This window comes from Megachile rotundata, chromosome 1, assembly GCF_050947335.1.
Source record: "Megachile rotundata isolate GNS110a chromosome 1, iyMegRotu1, whole genome shotgun sequence".
NCBI classification, from domain to species: domain Eukaryota; kingdom Metazoa; phylum Arthropoda; class Insecta; order Hymenoptera; family Megachilidae; genus Megachile; species Megachile rotundata.
The window spans coordinates 21,021,565-21,037,763 of record NC_134983.1 but is presented as its reverse complement, the minus strand read 5'-3'; the positions used below and the strand labels follow the sequence as shown (position 1 = coordinate 21,037,763).

The following is a 16,199-nucleotide window of genomic DNA, read 5'->3' as shown; positions in this document are numbered from 1 at the left end:
AAGTGCAGTCAACGAGACTGACAAGTTTTAACATTATTTATTTGATTCAATATTATAGCGGTGGATAGTTAATTCTGACTGACGTGTCTGACGAGTCGAACTCAAATACAGTGTACTAATAAAATGTGCATATCTACACGCGATATTAAACGTATACATTAAACGCGAAAATGAGAACAGAAATGTTAGACGGTATCAATATTGATGATGTACATTAAAGTTCATTTCGCTAAATCGTATGCAAGGTAATTAATTATTAAAACACATGGTAATCTGTGCATACATTTTATCTGCATACTCTGGACATATATCTGGGTAATTACGATTAAAGTAAACAGTAAAAGATCTTACTTGTTGTACAAAACTATATCGGGCCTCCATATATGATCGGATGGCACGTGCAGCATTTCAACACCACCATACTCCTTTGGATCCCATTTTAACTTGTAATCGTACCACGACTGCAATCAGAAGGATATTATTTAATTTTGTTGTTCGACATGCAATCTGGTTTTAATGTTATATTTTATTTCATTCGTTACGTTTACTGTTATTTATTTCTGTGTCGAGTTTGAATTTTCGCGCGCTTAGTTTCTACGCGCTGAAGTATTACAAGTTTCAATTTTTGGACGCTGAGATTTTTGGTTGTTTGAATTTCAATGAGTTGTATTTCCACGCTTTTAATTTCCACAGATTGCAGTTCTTTTCTACGCGTTGAATTTCTAAGGGTTTGAATTTTCGCGCGCTAAGTTTCTACGCGCTGAAGTATTACAAGTTTCAATTTTTGGAAACTGAGTATTTTGGTTGTTTGTATTTTAATGAGTTGTATTTCCACGCTTTTAATTTCCACAGATTGCAGTTCTTTTCTACGCGTTGAATTTCTAAGGGTTTGAATTTTCGCGCGCTTAGTTTCTACGCACTGAAGTATTACAAGCTTCAATTTTTGGACGCTGAGTTTTTTATCTATTTGAATTTCAACGAGTTGTATTTCCACGCTTTTAATTTCCACACATTGCAGTTCCTTTCTACGCGTTGAATTTCTAAGGATTTGAATTTTCGCGCGCTTAGTTTCTACGCGCTGAAGTATTACAAGTTTCAATTTTTGGACGCTGAGTTTTTTATCTATTTGAATTTCAATGAGTTGTATTTCCACGCTTTTAATTTCCACACATTGCAGTTCTTTTCTACGCGTTGAATTTCTAAGGGTTTGAATTTTCGCGCGCTAAGTTTCTACGCACTGAAGTATTACAAGCTTCAATTTTTGGACGCTGAGTTTTTTATCTATTTGAATTTCAACGAGTTGTATTTCCACGTTTTTAATTTCCACACATTGCAGTTCTATTAGTTTAAGTTTAATATGTAGAGTTTCTACGCGTTGAATTTCTAAGGGTTTGAATTTTCGCGCGTCGAGTTTCTTACGCACTGAAGCACCACGCGTTTCAATTTTTGGACGCTGAGTTTTTTATCCGTTTGAATTTCAATGAGTTGTATTTCCACGCTTTTAATTTCCACACATTGCAGTTCTATTAGTTTAAGTTTAATATGTAGAGTTTCTACGCGTTGAATTTCTAAGGGTTTGAATTTTCGCGCGTCGAGTTTCTTACGCACTGAAGCACCACGCGTTTCAATTTTTGGACGCTGAGTTTTTTATCCGTTTGAATTTCAACGAGTTGTATTTCCACGCTTTTAATTTCCACACATTGCAGTTCTATTAGTTTAAGTTTAATATGTAGAGTTTCTACGCGTTGAATTTCTAAGGGTTTGAATTTTCGCGCGCTAAGTTTCTACGCGCTGAAGTATTACAAGTTTCAATTTTTGGACGCTGAATTTTTTATCTGTTTGAATTTCCACGCTTTTAATTTCCACACATTGCAGTTATACACGTTGAGTTTCTACGCGTTGAATTTCTAAGGGTTTGAATTTTCGCGCGTCGAGTTTCTACGAGTTTAAACTTTCGCGCGTTGGAGTTCTACGTGTTTGAATTCTCGCGCTGAGTTTCTACATGTTGCACTTCTACTTGTTGAGTTTCTACACGTGGAGTTTCTACGCTTTGAATTACTACTCGTGAAGTTTCTACGAGTTTGAATTTTCGCGCGCTGGAGTCTTACGTGTTTGAATATTCGCGCGTTGGAGTCCTACGTGTTTGAATATTCGCGCGCTGAATTCCCACGCATTAAACTTCTATATATTAGAATTCTGCGCGTTGAATTTCTACACGTTACATTTCCACATCTCAGAATTTTCACACGTGGAATTTCTACGTGTTGAATTCCTACGAATTTGAATTTCCACATATTTGAATTTTCGCGCGTTGAACTTCCACGTGTTTAAATTCTCGCGCACTGAATATTCAAGAATTAATTTTTCACGCGTAAAATATCTACTCATACGAATTTTCACGTATTAAATTTTTACACATTCGACTCGCACACATCAGATTTCCACGCGTTCGATCCATAGAATTTATGCACGGTCTCCACACGTAGGATTTCGACAGATTATCACAACGCGTTGGATCTCCACACGTTATTATCATTATGCGCTGAATCCCCACGCATTATTAGCTCCGTATGTTATTTATTTGAGCGCGTTGAATCTCCATATGTTATTTACTTCTACGCGTCGAATCTCCAATATTTATCTCGACGCGTTGAATTTACCCGCGCTGAATTTCCCCGCGCATAACAAAATTTATAATAGGAGCTCTTCGACGTAATTGCTCAATTTAAATATATACTCTTAAGACTAAAAGTTGATTAATTGCTGTCAAGGTTTTAAAATAAAATATACAATGCGTGGATTGGCACTTGGTCTAAACTAGTTATGAAATCGTATAAGTGACACTAATACTAAAATAATGAAGAAAGTAATGAAGACATGCAGCACACGATCAAAAGATACAAGATATTTTTTGTATTATTATATACATTAATATATTAACCCTTTGTACTCGAAGATAATTTTACTGTTTGCAAACAGCAACTTTAAAATATTAATTAAAATGTTAAATGACTTCTTTTGAAGTTATTATTTCTCTACTAATAATTTCCACTATTATCTATTTCACTATGTTTATACATAAGCACTATTACAGAATTAATTAAATAACGCTTCTTTTAAATTATTGTATTAAATCGAATGGCGCCTCTCGAGCGCAAAGGGTTAATTTGATATAACATGTGTTAATAACGTTATGTACAGTAGTAATGTATCAGTGTAACTAATAAATTGTATAATTACAATTTGAACAACCTTTTTAATTTTACGGTAAATGTAAACGTAAATGTAAATGTAAAATTCTGAAAATGTATAATGGTCCTAATTAGAAGGCTAGATAGTGTAAGAGCGAATTTAAAGCGTTACACGAGTGGAGTAGAAACGAGGACGTTCACCTTATATCGGCGCATATGTACATACGCGAAAACGCGTTTCCATTATCGAGCAGTCATTCGCCCCGCGTTTTTCACGAGGAATTGTTTCTGTTGAACAATTCGTCGGTCTGCCACGTACAGCAGGTTTACTTTGTTTTCGACGTTGAACAGTTTTGACGTATGTCAGGCTTCCTGCTGGATCGGATTCCCGGCGAAATTAATTAAAACGAAAGGAACGACGTTTAACCGATAAGATAAACTTCCACTATAATCCACTGTCATTTTTCATAATCTTCGTAAAAGATATACGGTGTATTATTTTACGAGTGTCTGCAATATAGTGTGCAATGAAGAGTTAAGGGGGGCAATTTAGACAGACGCGTATTTACTGATAATATTACGGAGGAATAAGAATCGTTAACATATATAAGCGAGCCTAGAGGAACTATAGTATAACATGTTTTATCGTTCAGATGTATTTATTCTTCAATGAACCTATTTTAAGGGGGCAATACCTTTAGACGGATGAAAATAAGCTGATATTTGTGAATTTTTTTTTATAGGACACCTTTGTTTTGCGTTTTCGAAATTTCAGGTATAATTTATTATAACTATTGCCTGTTACAGAATATTTTCTGTTTTGCAAAATATTTCAAAATGCCGGAATAATGACAATCCTTTCTGGAAGTGTTTTGGCGCGTCTCGTGAATCGGCGTGGGTTCTAGCGGAAGATATATTGGTCCGAAGCAAATTTGCAGACAATGTTTCGAAAACTAACATTCACAGTTAGTAGATGAACCCGAGAAATGTGCAAAATATGTAAAATTGAAGAAATGGCGCGCTTTTAAAGAAAAACTTTGAATTTTATTGAAAATTTTTGCAATGTTTTGCAATAAAAAGGACTTTAATGTTCAATTTATTTCATACATTCAGGTTCATATGTTAGATAGTATTGTCATGGATAAGTGGAAAAAATTTGAGCGCGATTGATAAACTAGTTTTTGAGTTATCAGCCACGGCAATTTTAAGAACGTAGTTTTGAGAAAAACGCGTTTAAAGTTTCAGTCCTCCGCACTGAACGCGTGTATACCCGCGGCGCTAATCGGCCCTAACTTCAAAAGGGCTTCGTATTTCGCTTGAAAATTTTGAGACAATATTTTTAAGACGTTACACTAACATTTTATAGAAAAAAGAATTTTGTAATTTTTTAAGATTCTAAAGGTATTGCTCTCCTTAAATCTTGAAAGATTTCGAGATTTGAGTATGTGAAAATTTGAACGTTAGGGAATTTCGGGAGCTAGAAAGTTGCGAAGATGGAGTCGTCAAGAAATAGGAACTCCATCAATTTTTTAATTTATGAACCTGGCAATGTACAAACTTAGATCTTGAAAGACTTCGGAATTTGGGAAAGTGAAAATTTGAACGTTAGAGAATTTCGGGAGCTAGAAAGTTGCGAAGATGGAGTCTTCAAGAAATAGGAACTCGATCGATTTTTCAATTTACAAACCTGCCAATGTACAAGCTTAGATCTGGAAAGATTTCGAAACTTGTGAATGTGAAAAGTTGAACATTTGAAAATTTCGAGAGCTAGAAAACGAAGATAGAGTCTTGAAGAAATAGGAAACTAGGAGTGTGTAAATCTGAACCACCAAAAATTTAGAAAATTGCTACTTATGAAAATATAAGGAAGTAAAATGTAGATAATTGCAAAGTTACAAAATTTGATAATTCGAAAAATTTGAGTCAAATTTAAATTTTAAAAAGGGCTTCGTATTTCACTTAAAAATTTTGAAACAATATTTTCAAGATGTTACACTAACATTTTATAGAAAAAGAAATTTTGTAATTTTTGAAAAATTGAAAAAGAAATTTGAAAATTGAAAAAGAAAAAAAGAAAAAGAAATTTTGTAATTTTTTAAGATTCTAAAAGTATTGCCCGCGTTAAAGAAAAATGGAAATCGAAAGGTGAACCACGTACAAAGGCACTAAATGTATAGAATTGATCGAGAGAATATGCGATGGAAAGTTAATTAGAAAAACACGGAGAAAGTTATCCCGTTCCAGCGATAAAATAGGACACGAAACTCTCCGATATGTGGATTTCGAAATTAGCAATTTAAGTTGGTTTGCACAGCACGGAACACGGAACAAATGTTTTAAATCAATCGTTGGCTAAATAAGTGGTGGAGAAAATAGCTTCGTCAACTTTCCCTCTCTCTCTGTTCAGTGAAATCTTTGATAACGCGAATAAATTGGCAGTTTAGCGGTCGTTGTAGAGATACGCTCGGGGCTCCATTAACCGAGCTATTTGAGAGACAACGGATAATCGAGAGGTAAGGTGAAATAAATGTCTGACCAATGTCTAATTTATACTACTGAAATTTTCAGGCGGTTCGATTCCGTCAACTCGTGGATACCGAACTCGCTGTGCCTGGGGGTTATAGTTTAACATTCGTTCATTAAAATTGACTCGACACTCGAACTGTTCGATAAGTTACGGGATGTACATTCGTGTACGAGGACTTACTTCGGACATGCACACGTATTCATGCAATGTAGCAAATTTTCTTACAAGGCTATCTTCAAGTAAAATTTCATATTTTTATACTTGTAAATTGGCAAATTTTTAAATTGTAAAATTGTCAAGTTTGCAAGTTTTGAAATTTACCAAAACTTGAAATTTTTTGACTTCCAAATCCCCAGATGCTGAAATTTCAGAATCTCATAATGTCCATGCCCCAGGAATTTTGGAATTTGGGGAATTTGTAATTTGGGGATTTTGGAATTTGAAATTTGGGGAATTTGGAATTTGAGAGATTTGGAATTTGGGGAATTTGAGAGATTTGGAATTTGGGGAATTTGAGAGATTTGGAATTTGGGGATTTTGGAATTTGGGGATTTTGGAATTTGGGGAATTTGAAGAATTTGGAATTTGGGAAATTTGGAATTTGGGAAATTTGGATTTTGGGGATTTTGGAATTTGGGGAATTTGGAATTTGGGGATTTTGGAATTGGGGAATTTGGATTTTGGGGATTTTGGGATTTGGGGAATTTGGAATTTGGGGATTTTGGAATTGGGGAATTTGGATTTTGGGGAGTTTGGAATTTGGGGAATTTGGAATTTGGGGATTTTGGAATTTGGGGAATTTGGAATTTGGGGATTTTGGAATTGGGGAATTTGGATTTTGGGGATTTTGGGATTTGGGGAATTTGGAATTTGGGGATTTTGGAATTGGGGAATTTGGATTTTGGGGAGTTTGGAATTTGGGGAATTTGGAATTTGGGGATTTTGGAATTTGGGGAATTTGGAATTTGGGGATTTTGGAATTGGGGAATTTGGATTTTGGGGAGTTTGGAATTTGGGGAATTTGGAATTGCAAATTTGGAATTTGGGGATTTTGGATTTTGGGGAGTTTGGAATTTGGAATTGCAAATTTGGAATTTGGGGAATTTGGAATTTGGGGATTTTGGAATTTGGAGATTTTGGAATTTGGGGAATTTGGAATTGGGGAATCTGAGATTTGGGGAATTTGGAATTTGGGGAACCTGAAATTTGGAGATTTTGGAATTTGGAAATTTTGAGAATCCCCAGATCCCTAGATTACTATATCTCTAGATTACAAAATATTAAAATTCCAAAATTTCTGTATCCAAAAACTCTTCATCCCAAAAAACCTCAACTTAAAAAATCCCTAAGTTAAACTATTTCACTAGACTCCAAAATTCTTAGATTGCCATATCCCACAACCAAAAGTCTCTATGTAAAAAAAATCACTAGAAAAAATTCCTAGATTGAAAATCACTAAATTCGAGAGGGAAATCTGTTTAGTTTTGAGTTGATGGAAGGGAGATTTGCTTGCGACTGTACCCCGTAGGCGGTGTACAATAATAATTTCAAACAGCACGCAGAGAAGTTAGAGTAGTTGGAAAACGTTGGCCGGCGTAATACTGGACTAGTTCGAGTATACTCTTCGCGACGTTAAGCCTCTCGATAATTCTCGGCTACACTAGGGATTTGCATCCTTACACGAGGTCGTTGATAAAATCGATCGGTGTAACGACGCTATGTAAACTGACATAACTAAGAAATTTCACTTCCTTTTCCTCTCTTTCTGACTTTATTTAAGTTGATATGTAGACTTTATGTCATTCGTGTGGCACCATCGTTCACTTATCAAATTTATAATTCCAAAATTTTTAAATTCCAAAATTCCAATTCTAAATTCCTCAAATTCCAAATTCCCCAAATTCCAAATTAACCAAATTCCAAATGCCCCAATTCCAAATTCCCCAAATTCCAAATTCCCCAAATTCCAAAATTCCCCAAATTCCTCAAATTTCAAATTCCCCAAATTCCAAATTCCCCAAATTCCAAATTCCCCAAATTCCAAATTTCCCAAATTTCAAATTCCCCAAATTCCAAATTCCCCAAATTCCAAAATTCCCCAAATTCCAAAATTCCCCAAATTCCTCAAATTTCAAATTACCCAAATTCCAAATTCCCCAAATTCCAAATTTCCAATTCCAAAATCCCCAAAATCCAAATTCCCCAAATTCCAAATCTCCCAAATTCCAAATTCCCCAAATTCCCCAAATTCCAAATTCCCCAATTCCAAAATTCCCAAATTCCAAAATCCCCAATTTCCAAATTCCCCAATTCCAAAATCCTCAAATTCCAAATTTCCAATTCCAAAATCCCCAAAATCCAAATTCCCCAAATTCCAAATCTCCCAAATTCCAAATTCCCCAAATTCCAAATCTCCCAAATTCCAAATTCCCCAATTCCAAAATTCCCAAATTCCAAAATCCCCAATTCCCAAATCCCCAATTTCCAAATTCCCCAATTCCAAAATCCCCAAATTCCAAATTCCCCAAATGCCAAATTCCCCAAATTCCAAATCTCCCAAATTCCAAATTCCCCAAATTCCAAATTCCAAATTCCCCAATTCCAAAATCCCCAAATTCCAAATTTCCAATTCCAAAATCCCCAAATTGCAAATTCTCCAAATCCTCAAACTAAAAAATTCCCAAATTCCCCAACTTAACAAACATTTAAATTGAGAAAATGTCCACGAACGATGCTGTGGTCATTAAAGGTACGTCCACTTCGTACATTCGTGAACTATGGAAAATATCGAAAAATATTGGAAAAGAGTAGAAGTAGGAAAATGGATAGACCGGGATTCGAATGTGTCTTACGTAATGTAACATTCGAAAGTGGGTTGCACGGTTCACCGGACTTATTTTGCGACTCTCGAACGGAATTTCCGGAACGATTTTCCTTTTACCGACTATTTATGCACGCATCGATTTATACGGCCGCGCGAAATAACAGTCAGTTTACGGAACCGTACGCTGTCGAGAGATTTATCTTTGTTTGTAAGAAAATGAATTAAAAGATTCGTACATACCTGTTCGACCCATAGGTTCGTCGTCATGATCTGATTCTTGAGATTCTGCAAAGGAGACAATGAAAGTCCAATAATTGTAGACGAGATACGCGAGGAGTTGTTTCAAGTGGTTCTACGTTACTTGTCAAATACGTTTCTTTTTTTGGTATTCGAGGATTTCATAAAGTTTCACTCGTTGAGGTCGGACGAGACATAATATTGGAAACTCACAACATCGATCAACTGCGAGAGTTTGAGCTTGATTTTAACGGTGAGGGCGTCTGTGACGTTGACCACTGGACGAACCAGCTTGTTGTAATTCGACAGGAGGTCGTCGTACAGTCGCTTCGCGTCTGGATTTCCTGAGCATCCTGCAAAACAAGTCGACTCTTTACTTTTCAAACTAATAATTTAATATCTAATAGAATCTAATAATTAATCTTAATTTGTCGAATTACGGGGTTAATGCAATTTTTCCTGAGCAATGAATCATTCAAATACGTCTGACACGATAAGCATTCCATCATAAGATTTCCAACGTTCGATATCAAAAACTGTTCGAGAACGAGACGATCAGATACGAAGACGATTCTCGGTTGTGGCTTACAGCGATCTTTGCTCAACGTTTCCATTAATCTTGTAATAGATTTCGCTGGCACAATTCGAGTGTTATTCATCGTTTTCGAACATTGTATTATCGGTGCTTTACGAGTTCTGGAGCTCTACCAGGATGCTTGATAATCCGCGTCAACCTATGCGGAATGCTACCGACGATTTCGGTTCTGAAGCGGAGCCAGAAAATGTTTACGATACACCTTGCACACTTTTTCTTATTGCTCGAAACAAAATTCCTGTTATATTGCCACTGGTTATATTGCAAGTTGAATTATTATTATATCTGTGGAGATTGTTAGAATATCGAAGGTGATTGATATATGTTTCACGGTAGCGAATTAAGTTAGTACACTTTATACCGCCATGCTTCATATATTGCCACGCGTTATATTGCCACATGCCATATATTGCCGCATGTGCAATATCACCACGCTTTATATCATTGGATGTCACATATCACGATCCGAGAAATATCGCTACGCACCATATATTGCCACGCGTTTTATCGCCATATGCCATATATCATGATGTGTATCAAATACCGACACGCGTCATATATTGACACACATTATATCCATACAACCACACAATGATACATGACATATGTTGCGACGCGTTAAATAATGACACGTACCATATATTGCCACACACCATATATCGCCGCATGCCCAATATCGCCATTATATATCATCTCGCGTTAAGTAACAAGTGTTTTGATTTATACATTACCAATACCCATAATTTTCCACGTCTATCTACGGCAATATACTGAGAGACAACTGTATTACTCTTACTTTATCGCTTACAAGAAATTGAAAAAATTAAATTACTCAAATTTTGCATTCTGTCAAATGTAACACAATGTAACTGTACAAATATTTTAGAAGTTATTTATTAAAACATGTAGCGCAGAAATTCGAAAGTTTTTCTATTTCCTTGCAGTAAACATTTCAGTATTTCCCAAGAAAGAATTGATTCAAGACGACCAAGAAAACGTGTAATATTACCGAAGAAGTTTGTCCAACTTCGTTCTTATCTTTAAATGACATTTCGAACGCGTACACTTGGGAACGTCTCTGGTAAGAGAAAAATGCAAGAATAAAGTGAATCCAGGGAATCACGGGGAAATTCGAGAGAACTACAGGAAAACTTGGTACGATATCATTCGAAGCAAAGCGGCACGTTACTGGTAGAATCGACTGAACGGGTCGTTCGCGATATCGCGGCGAAATAAATCCACACGTTTCGTGCATTATCTGTTACGACGTTATTCTTAAAAAAAAAACTCATATTATACCTCTGGAAGTGCCAACAAAAAAATCTTATAACCTAACCTAACCTAACCGAATAAATAAATATTAATTCTACCTAATACATATTTACGTTAATACTTGAGCAAAGTAGTATCGAATCGATCGGTAGATCGGTAGATCCCTAGATCTCAAATTCCCCAGATCTCAAATTCCTCAATTCCAAATTCCCTAGATCCCAAATTCCCAGAACCCCAAAATTCTCGAGATCCCAAATTCTCAAAATCCCAAATTCCCTAGACCCCTAAATTCTCAAAATCCCAAATTCCCTAGATTCCAAATTCTCGAGATCCCAAATTCCCTAGACCCCAAAATTCTGGAGATCCAATATTCTCAAAATCCAAAATTCCCTAGATCCCAAATTCTCAAAATCCCAAATTCCCTAGATCCCAAATTCTCGAGATCCAAAATTCTCAAAATCCCAAATTTCCTAGACCCCTAAATTCACAAAATCCGAAATTCCCTAGATTCCAAATTCTCGAGATCCCAAATTCCCTAGACCCCAAAATTCTCGAGGTCCAAAATTCTCAAAATCCAAAATTCCCTAGATCCTAAATTCTCAAAATCCCAAATTCCCTAGATCCCAAATTCTCGAGATCCAAAATTCTCAAAATCCCAAATTTCCTAGATCCCAAATTCTCTAGACCCCAAAATTCCCTAGATCCCAAATTCTCAAAATCCCAAATTCCCTAGATCCCAAATTCTCGAGATCCAAAATTCTAAAAATTCCAAATTCCCTAGATCCCAAATTCTCTAGACCCCAAAATTCCCTAGGTCCCAAAATTCTCGAGATCCCAAATTCCCTAGACCCCAAAATTCTCGAGATCCCAAATTCTCAAAATTCAAAATTCCCTAGATCCCAAATTCTCGAGATCCCAAATTCCCTAGACCCCAAAATTCTCGAGATCCCAAATTCCCTAGATCCTAAATTCTCTAATTTCCAAATTCCGAGAATTACTCTCGTTACAAATATTGTATAGATCACAGAAAAATAAGTGAGAAAATTTTCATAGTGAAGGAAAAAAAAAATCTTGAAAACCTTCTGATATCTTCATTACGTTACTCAGTTATTTTATTCGACGTGAACGAACGTAATCGGACAACGGCTCGAAAAAGAGGTGCTATCGAAGCAATCAGTCGACGAATCGACATCCGTGAAATTGTTGCTTCGACGTAGTGGCCGTGGTTTAGCAATAAGAACGACCACTATATTACCTGGACGATATTGCGTTTCGCGCGAGACGGGATTGTTCGATGAGCCGGACATATCGAGAAATATTGAGCTCCGTAGCGGCGGCATGGCAGACGTTTAAAAGACACTCGATTCGTCGTTCAAGTATATCCACTTATCCGTTGTTTATTTCACGGAAAAACGCCCGGCAACTTTTCCACTCGGAATCACCGATGAGAGAACGTAACCTGATCGATACGAGACGGTCATATATCGAGATGTGAACTTATAAAATCTACGAGTACCGATGAGTTAAGTCTGTGACAATTTAGTTATATTGTACAGTAGAATTAATAGAATTATTCAAAAAGAGAAACAGTAAAATAATAACAAAGCAGTAAAATAAAAGCGTAAAATGCAAGTAAAAAGATAATTAAAATATTTCTTAGCGAAAGTAACGTGTGCTTGTTTGCAGGAAATCTGCGTACGAACGCAAACGATTAAAAGTAGAAAGCGAGCATAACTAGCGAGAGCAAAGTAGGTAGTACAAGACCGCGTTTGGTCAGACGAGTAAAGGGGAACCGCTTCTAACCGGATAAGTAGAATGAAGTAACGTATAAGCAGACAAGTGGAGTAAACCGGGCTAAGTAGAATGAGTCCGTGTTTGCACGGACAAGCGGAATGGGACGGTGCTTATACAGATAAGTGGAATGAGACTGTGCTTGTACAGATAAGTAGAATAGGATTACCGTCTAATGATAAGTAAAACAGTATCGCTAAAACAGTATGTCCGACAAATATACTCTGATTATCCCGTCAACGAGATTTAATACTTACGCATTGCGAGCATTCATTTTTGACTCGTACTACTAGTGCACTCATAACAATATACATTTTTAATAAGAAATTCGTTGTTCATGGTAAAAATCTTTGAGGAATTTCCAAATTCCGATATTTCCAATTTTCAAAAATTTCCAAATTCCAATATTTCCAATTTTCAAAAATTTCCAAATTCCAAAATTTCCAAATTCCAAAATTTCCAATTTTCAAAAATTTCCAAATTCCAAAATTCCCCAATTCCAAATTTTCCAAAATCCAAAATTTCCAAATTCCAAAATTCCCCAATTCCAAATTTTCCAAATTCCAAAATTCCCCAATTCCAAATTTTCCAAAATCCAAAATTTCCAAATTCCAAAATTCCCCAATTCCAAAATTCCCCAATTCCAAATTTTCCAAATTCCAAAATTCCCCAATTCCAAAATTCCCCAATTCCAAATTTTCCAAAATCCAAAATTTCCAAATTCCAAAATTTCCCAATTCCAAAATTACCCAATTCCAAATTTTCCAAAATCCGAAACTTCCAAATTCCAAAATTCCCCAATTCCAAATTTTCCAAAATCCAAAATTTCCAAATTCCAAAATTCCCCAATTCCAAAATTCCCCAATTCCAAATTTTCCAAATTCCAAAATTCCCCAATTCCAAAATTCCCCAATTCCAAATTTTCCAAAATCCAAAATTTCCAAATTCCAAAATTCCCCAATTCCAAATTTTCCAAAATCCAAAATTTCCAAATTCCAAAATTCCCCAATTCCAAAATTCCCCAATTCCAAATTTTCCAAATTCCAAAATTCCCCAATTCCAAAATTCCCCAATTCCAAATTTTCCAAAATCCAAAATTTCCAAATTCCAAAATTTCCCAATTCCAAAATTACCCAATTCCAAATTTTCCAAAATCCGAAACTTCCAAATTCCAAAATTCCCCAATTCCAAATTTTCCAAAATCCAAAATTTCCAAATTCCAAAATTCCCCAATTCCAAAATTCCCCAATTCCAAATTTTCCAAATTCCAAAATTCCCCAATTCCAAAATTCCCCAATTCCAAATTTTCCAAAATCCAAAATTTCCAAATTCCAAAATTCCCCAATTCCAAATTTTCCAAAATCCAAAATTTCCAAATTCCAAAATTCCCCAATTCCAAAATTCCCCAATTCCAAATTTTCCAAATTCCAAAATTCCCCAATTCCAAAATTCCCCAATTCCAAATTTTCCAAAATCCAAAATTTCCAAATTCCAAAATTTCCCAATTCCAAAATTACCCAATTCCAAATTTTCCAAAATCCGAAACTTCCAAATTCCAAAATTCCCCAATTCCAAATTTTCCAAAATCCAAAATTTCCAAATTCCAAAATTCCCCAAATCCAAAATTCCCCAATTCCAAATTTTCCAAATTCCAAAATTCCCCAATTCCAAAATTCCCCAATTCCAAATTTTCCAAAATCCAAAATTTCCAAATTCCAAAATTTCCCAATTCCAAAATTACCCAATTCCAAATTTTCCAAAATCCGAAACTTCCAAATTCCAAAATTCCCCAATTCCAAATTTTCCAAAATCCAAAATTTCCAAATTCCAAAATTCCCCAATTCCAAAATTCCCCAATTCCAAATTTTCCAAATTCCAAAATTCCCCAATTCCAAATTTTCCAAAATCCAAAATTTCCAAATTCCAAAATTCCCCAATTCCAAAATTCCCCAATTCCAAATTTTCCAAATTCCAAAATTCCCCAATTCCAAAATTCCCCAATTCCAAATTTTCCAAATTCCAAAATTCCCCAATTCCAAATTTTCCAAAATCCAAAATTTCCAAATTCCAAAATTCCCCAATTCCAAAATTCCCCAATTCCAAATTTTCCAAATTCCAAAATTCCCCAATTCCAAAATTCCCCAATTCCATATTTTCCAAATTCCAAAATTCCCCAATTCCAAAATTCCCCAATTCCAAAATTCTCCAATTCCAAAATTCCCCAATTCCAAAATTCCCCAATTCCAAATTTTCCAAATTCCAAAATTCCCCAATTCCAAAATTCCCCAATTCCATATTTTCCAAATTCCAAAATTCCCCAATTCCAAAATTCCCCAATTCCAAAATTCTCCAATTCCAAAATTCCCCAATTCCAAATTTTTCAAAATCCAAAATTTTCAAATTCCAAAATTCCTTAGATCCCAAATTCCCTAAGTTCCGAAATTCCCTAGATCCAAAATTTTATAGATCCCACATTCTCGTGATCCCAAATTCTCGAAATCCCAAATTCCCTAGAGCCCAAAATTCCCTAGATCCCAAATTCTCGAGATCCCAAATTCCCTAGATCCTAAATTCTCTAATTTCCAAATACCGAAATCTCTAGATTTCTAAATTTGAAAATTCCCCAATTCCTCAATTCGAAATTCCAAATTTTCCAAATTCCAAAATTTCCATCTAACGACGCAGTGTAGTACATTTCTAGAATTATTAGCATTGCAGTTAACATGACTTAAGTGAAAAGGTAATTATCGAAAATTAGAGACATAGAAAGACGTTTCGAAACTGATACGTTAATTAAACCACAGTAAGGTTTACACTGTTCCAAACGACAAATTGTTTGAAACGATGTTTCAGTTAATCACGGTCGGTTATTTGAGCCAACAGTACGATTCGCATACACTAATCGAAATTTTGCCCGCATTTTACCTAAATATCATATTAAATTACAGAGCGAATTTCGCTCTGATGCACTGTTTACTGTAACTAAAAACCAAACGTTCTGTACGAGCAATAATAGCGAAAGGTTTACCGTTCCATAACCTAACATTTCGCCGATACGATGAAGAACGAACAATCGTTATCTCGACAAAATTCACAAACGCGAATGATTTATTTAACAAACGCAATTTTATTTACAGAACTACAAATAATTCCGAATACTTGAAACTGTATCGGATAGAACGAGATACGTTTACTGGAGCAAAATGACGGCGAAAAAAGACTGGACATCGCTGGCTATTGTATACCATAAAACATTTACATTTGAATGGAAGAGAAGTGAGTATAGTTGATGCATATGCAGCAGTCGTTGCACGATTATATTCGGTGGTTTATTGTCCGGTGATGATAGACTTCGTCCTGGAGCTCAGCACAGATATTCGAAATGGAACACGCTGTCTGAGACTCCGAGAAATGGGCACCAGTCCTCAATTGCATTCATTGCGATTTTACAATTCTTACTGGACCTCTGTTCAATTTTGTGCTAAGTTATTAAAGGGTACTCGAAATTACAAATATTTCAAGTATCAAATTTTCAAATTCTTACATTTGGGAATTCTTCAATTGCTAAATACTAAAAATAAAAAATTTTCAAAATTACAAAATTTCCAAACTCCAAATATTCCCAAATTCCAAATTCCAAATTCCAAAATCCCCAAATTCCAAATTCCCCAGTTTCCAAATTTCCCAGATTCCAAATTCCCCAGTTTCCAAATTCCCCAAATTCCAAATTCCCCAAATTCCAAATTCCCCAGATTCCAAATT

General features: G+C 35.4%; 1 protein-coding gene across 11 annotated transcripts in view; it reads right to left on the bottom strand.

The window, feature by feature from the left end:
• Positions 1-16,199, bottom strand: part of nAChRa3 (nicotinic acetylcholine receptor alpha3 subunit) — a 135,788-nt gene that overhangs the window by 26,218 nt on the left and 93,371 nt on the right. For 10 of the 11 annotated variants that reach the window (XR_013038259.1, XR_013038253.1, XR_013038251.1 and 7 more), the window contains 3 exons: positions 8,993-9,132; positions 8,783-8,827; positions 352-461 (listed from right to left, as the gene is read on the bottom strand). Coding sequence is in view for 6 of the 11 variants with exons in the window: in XM_076532011.1 (XP_076388126.1) it covers positions 352-461; positions 8,783-8,827; positions 8,993-9,132 (295 nt within the window). In the remaining 5 variants the exon portion in view is untranslated. Of the gene's footprint in view, positions 1-351; positions 462-8,782; positions 8,828-8,903; positions 9,133-16,199 lie in introns of those variants that run through there. The other variant, XM_076532004.1, reaches the window with a different exon arrangement.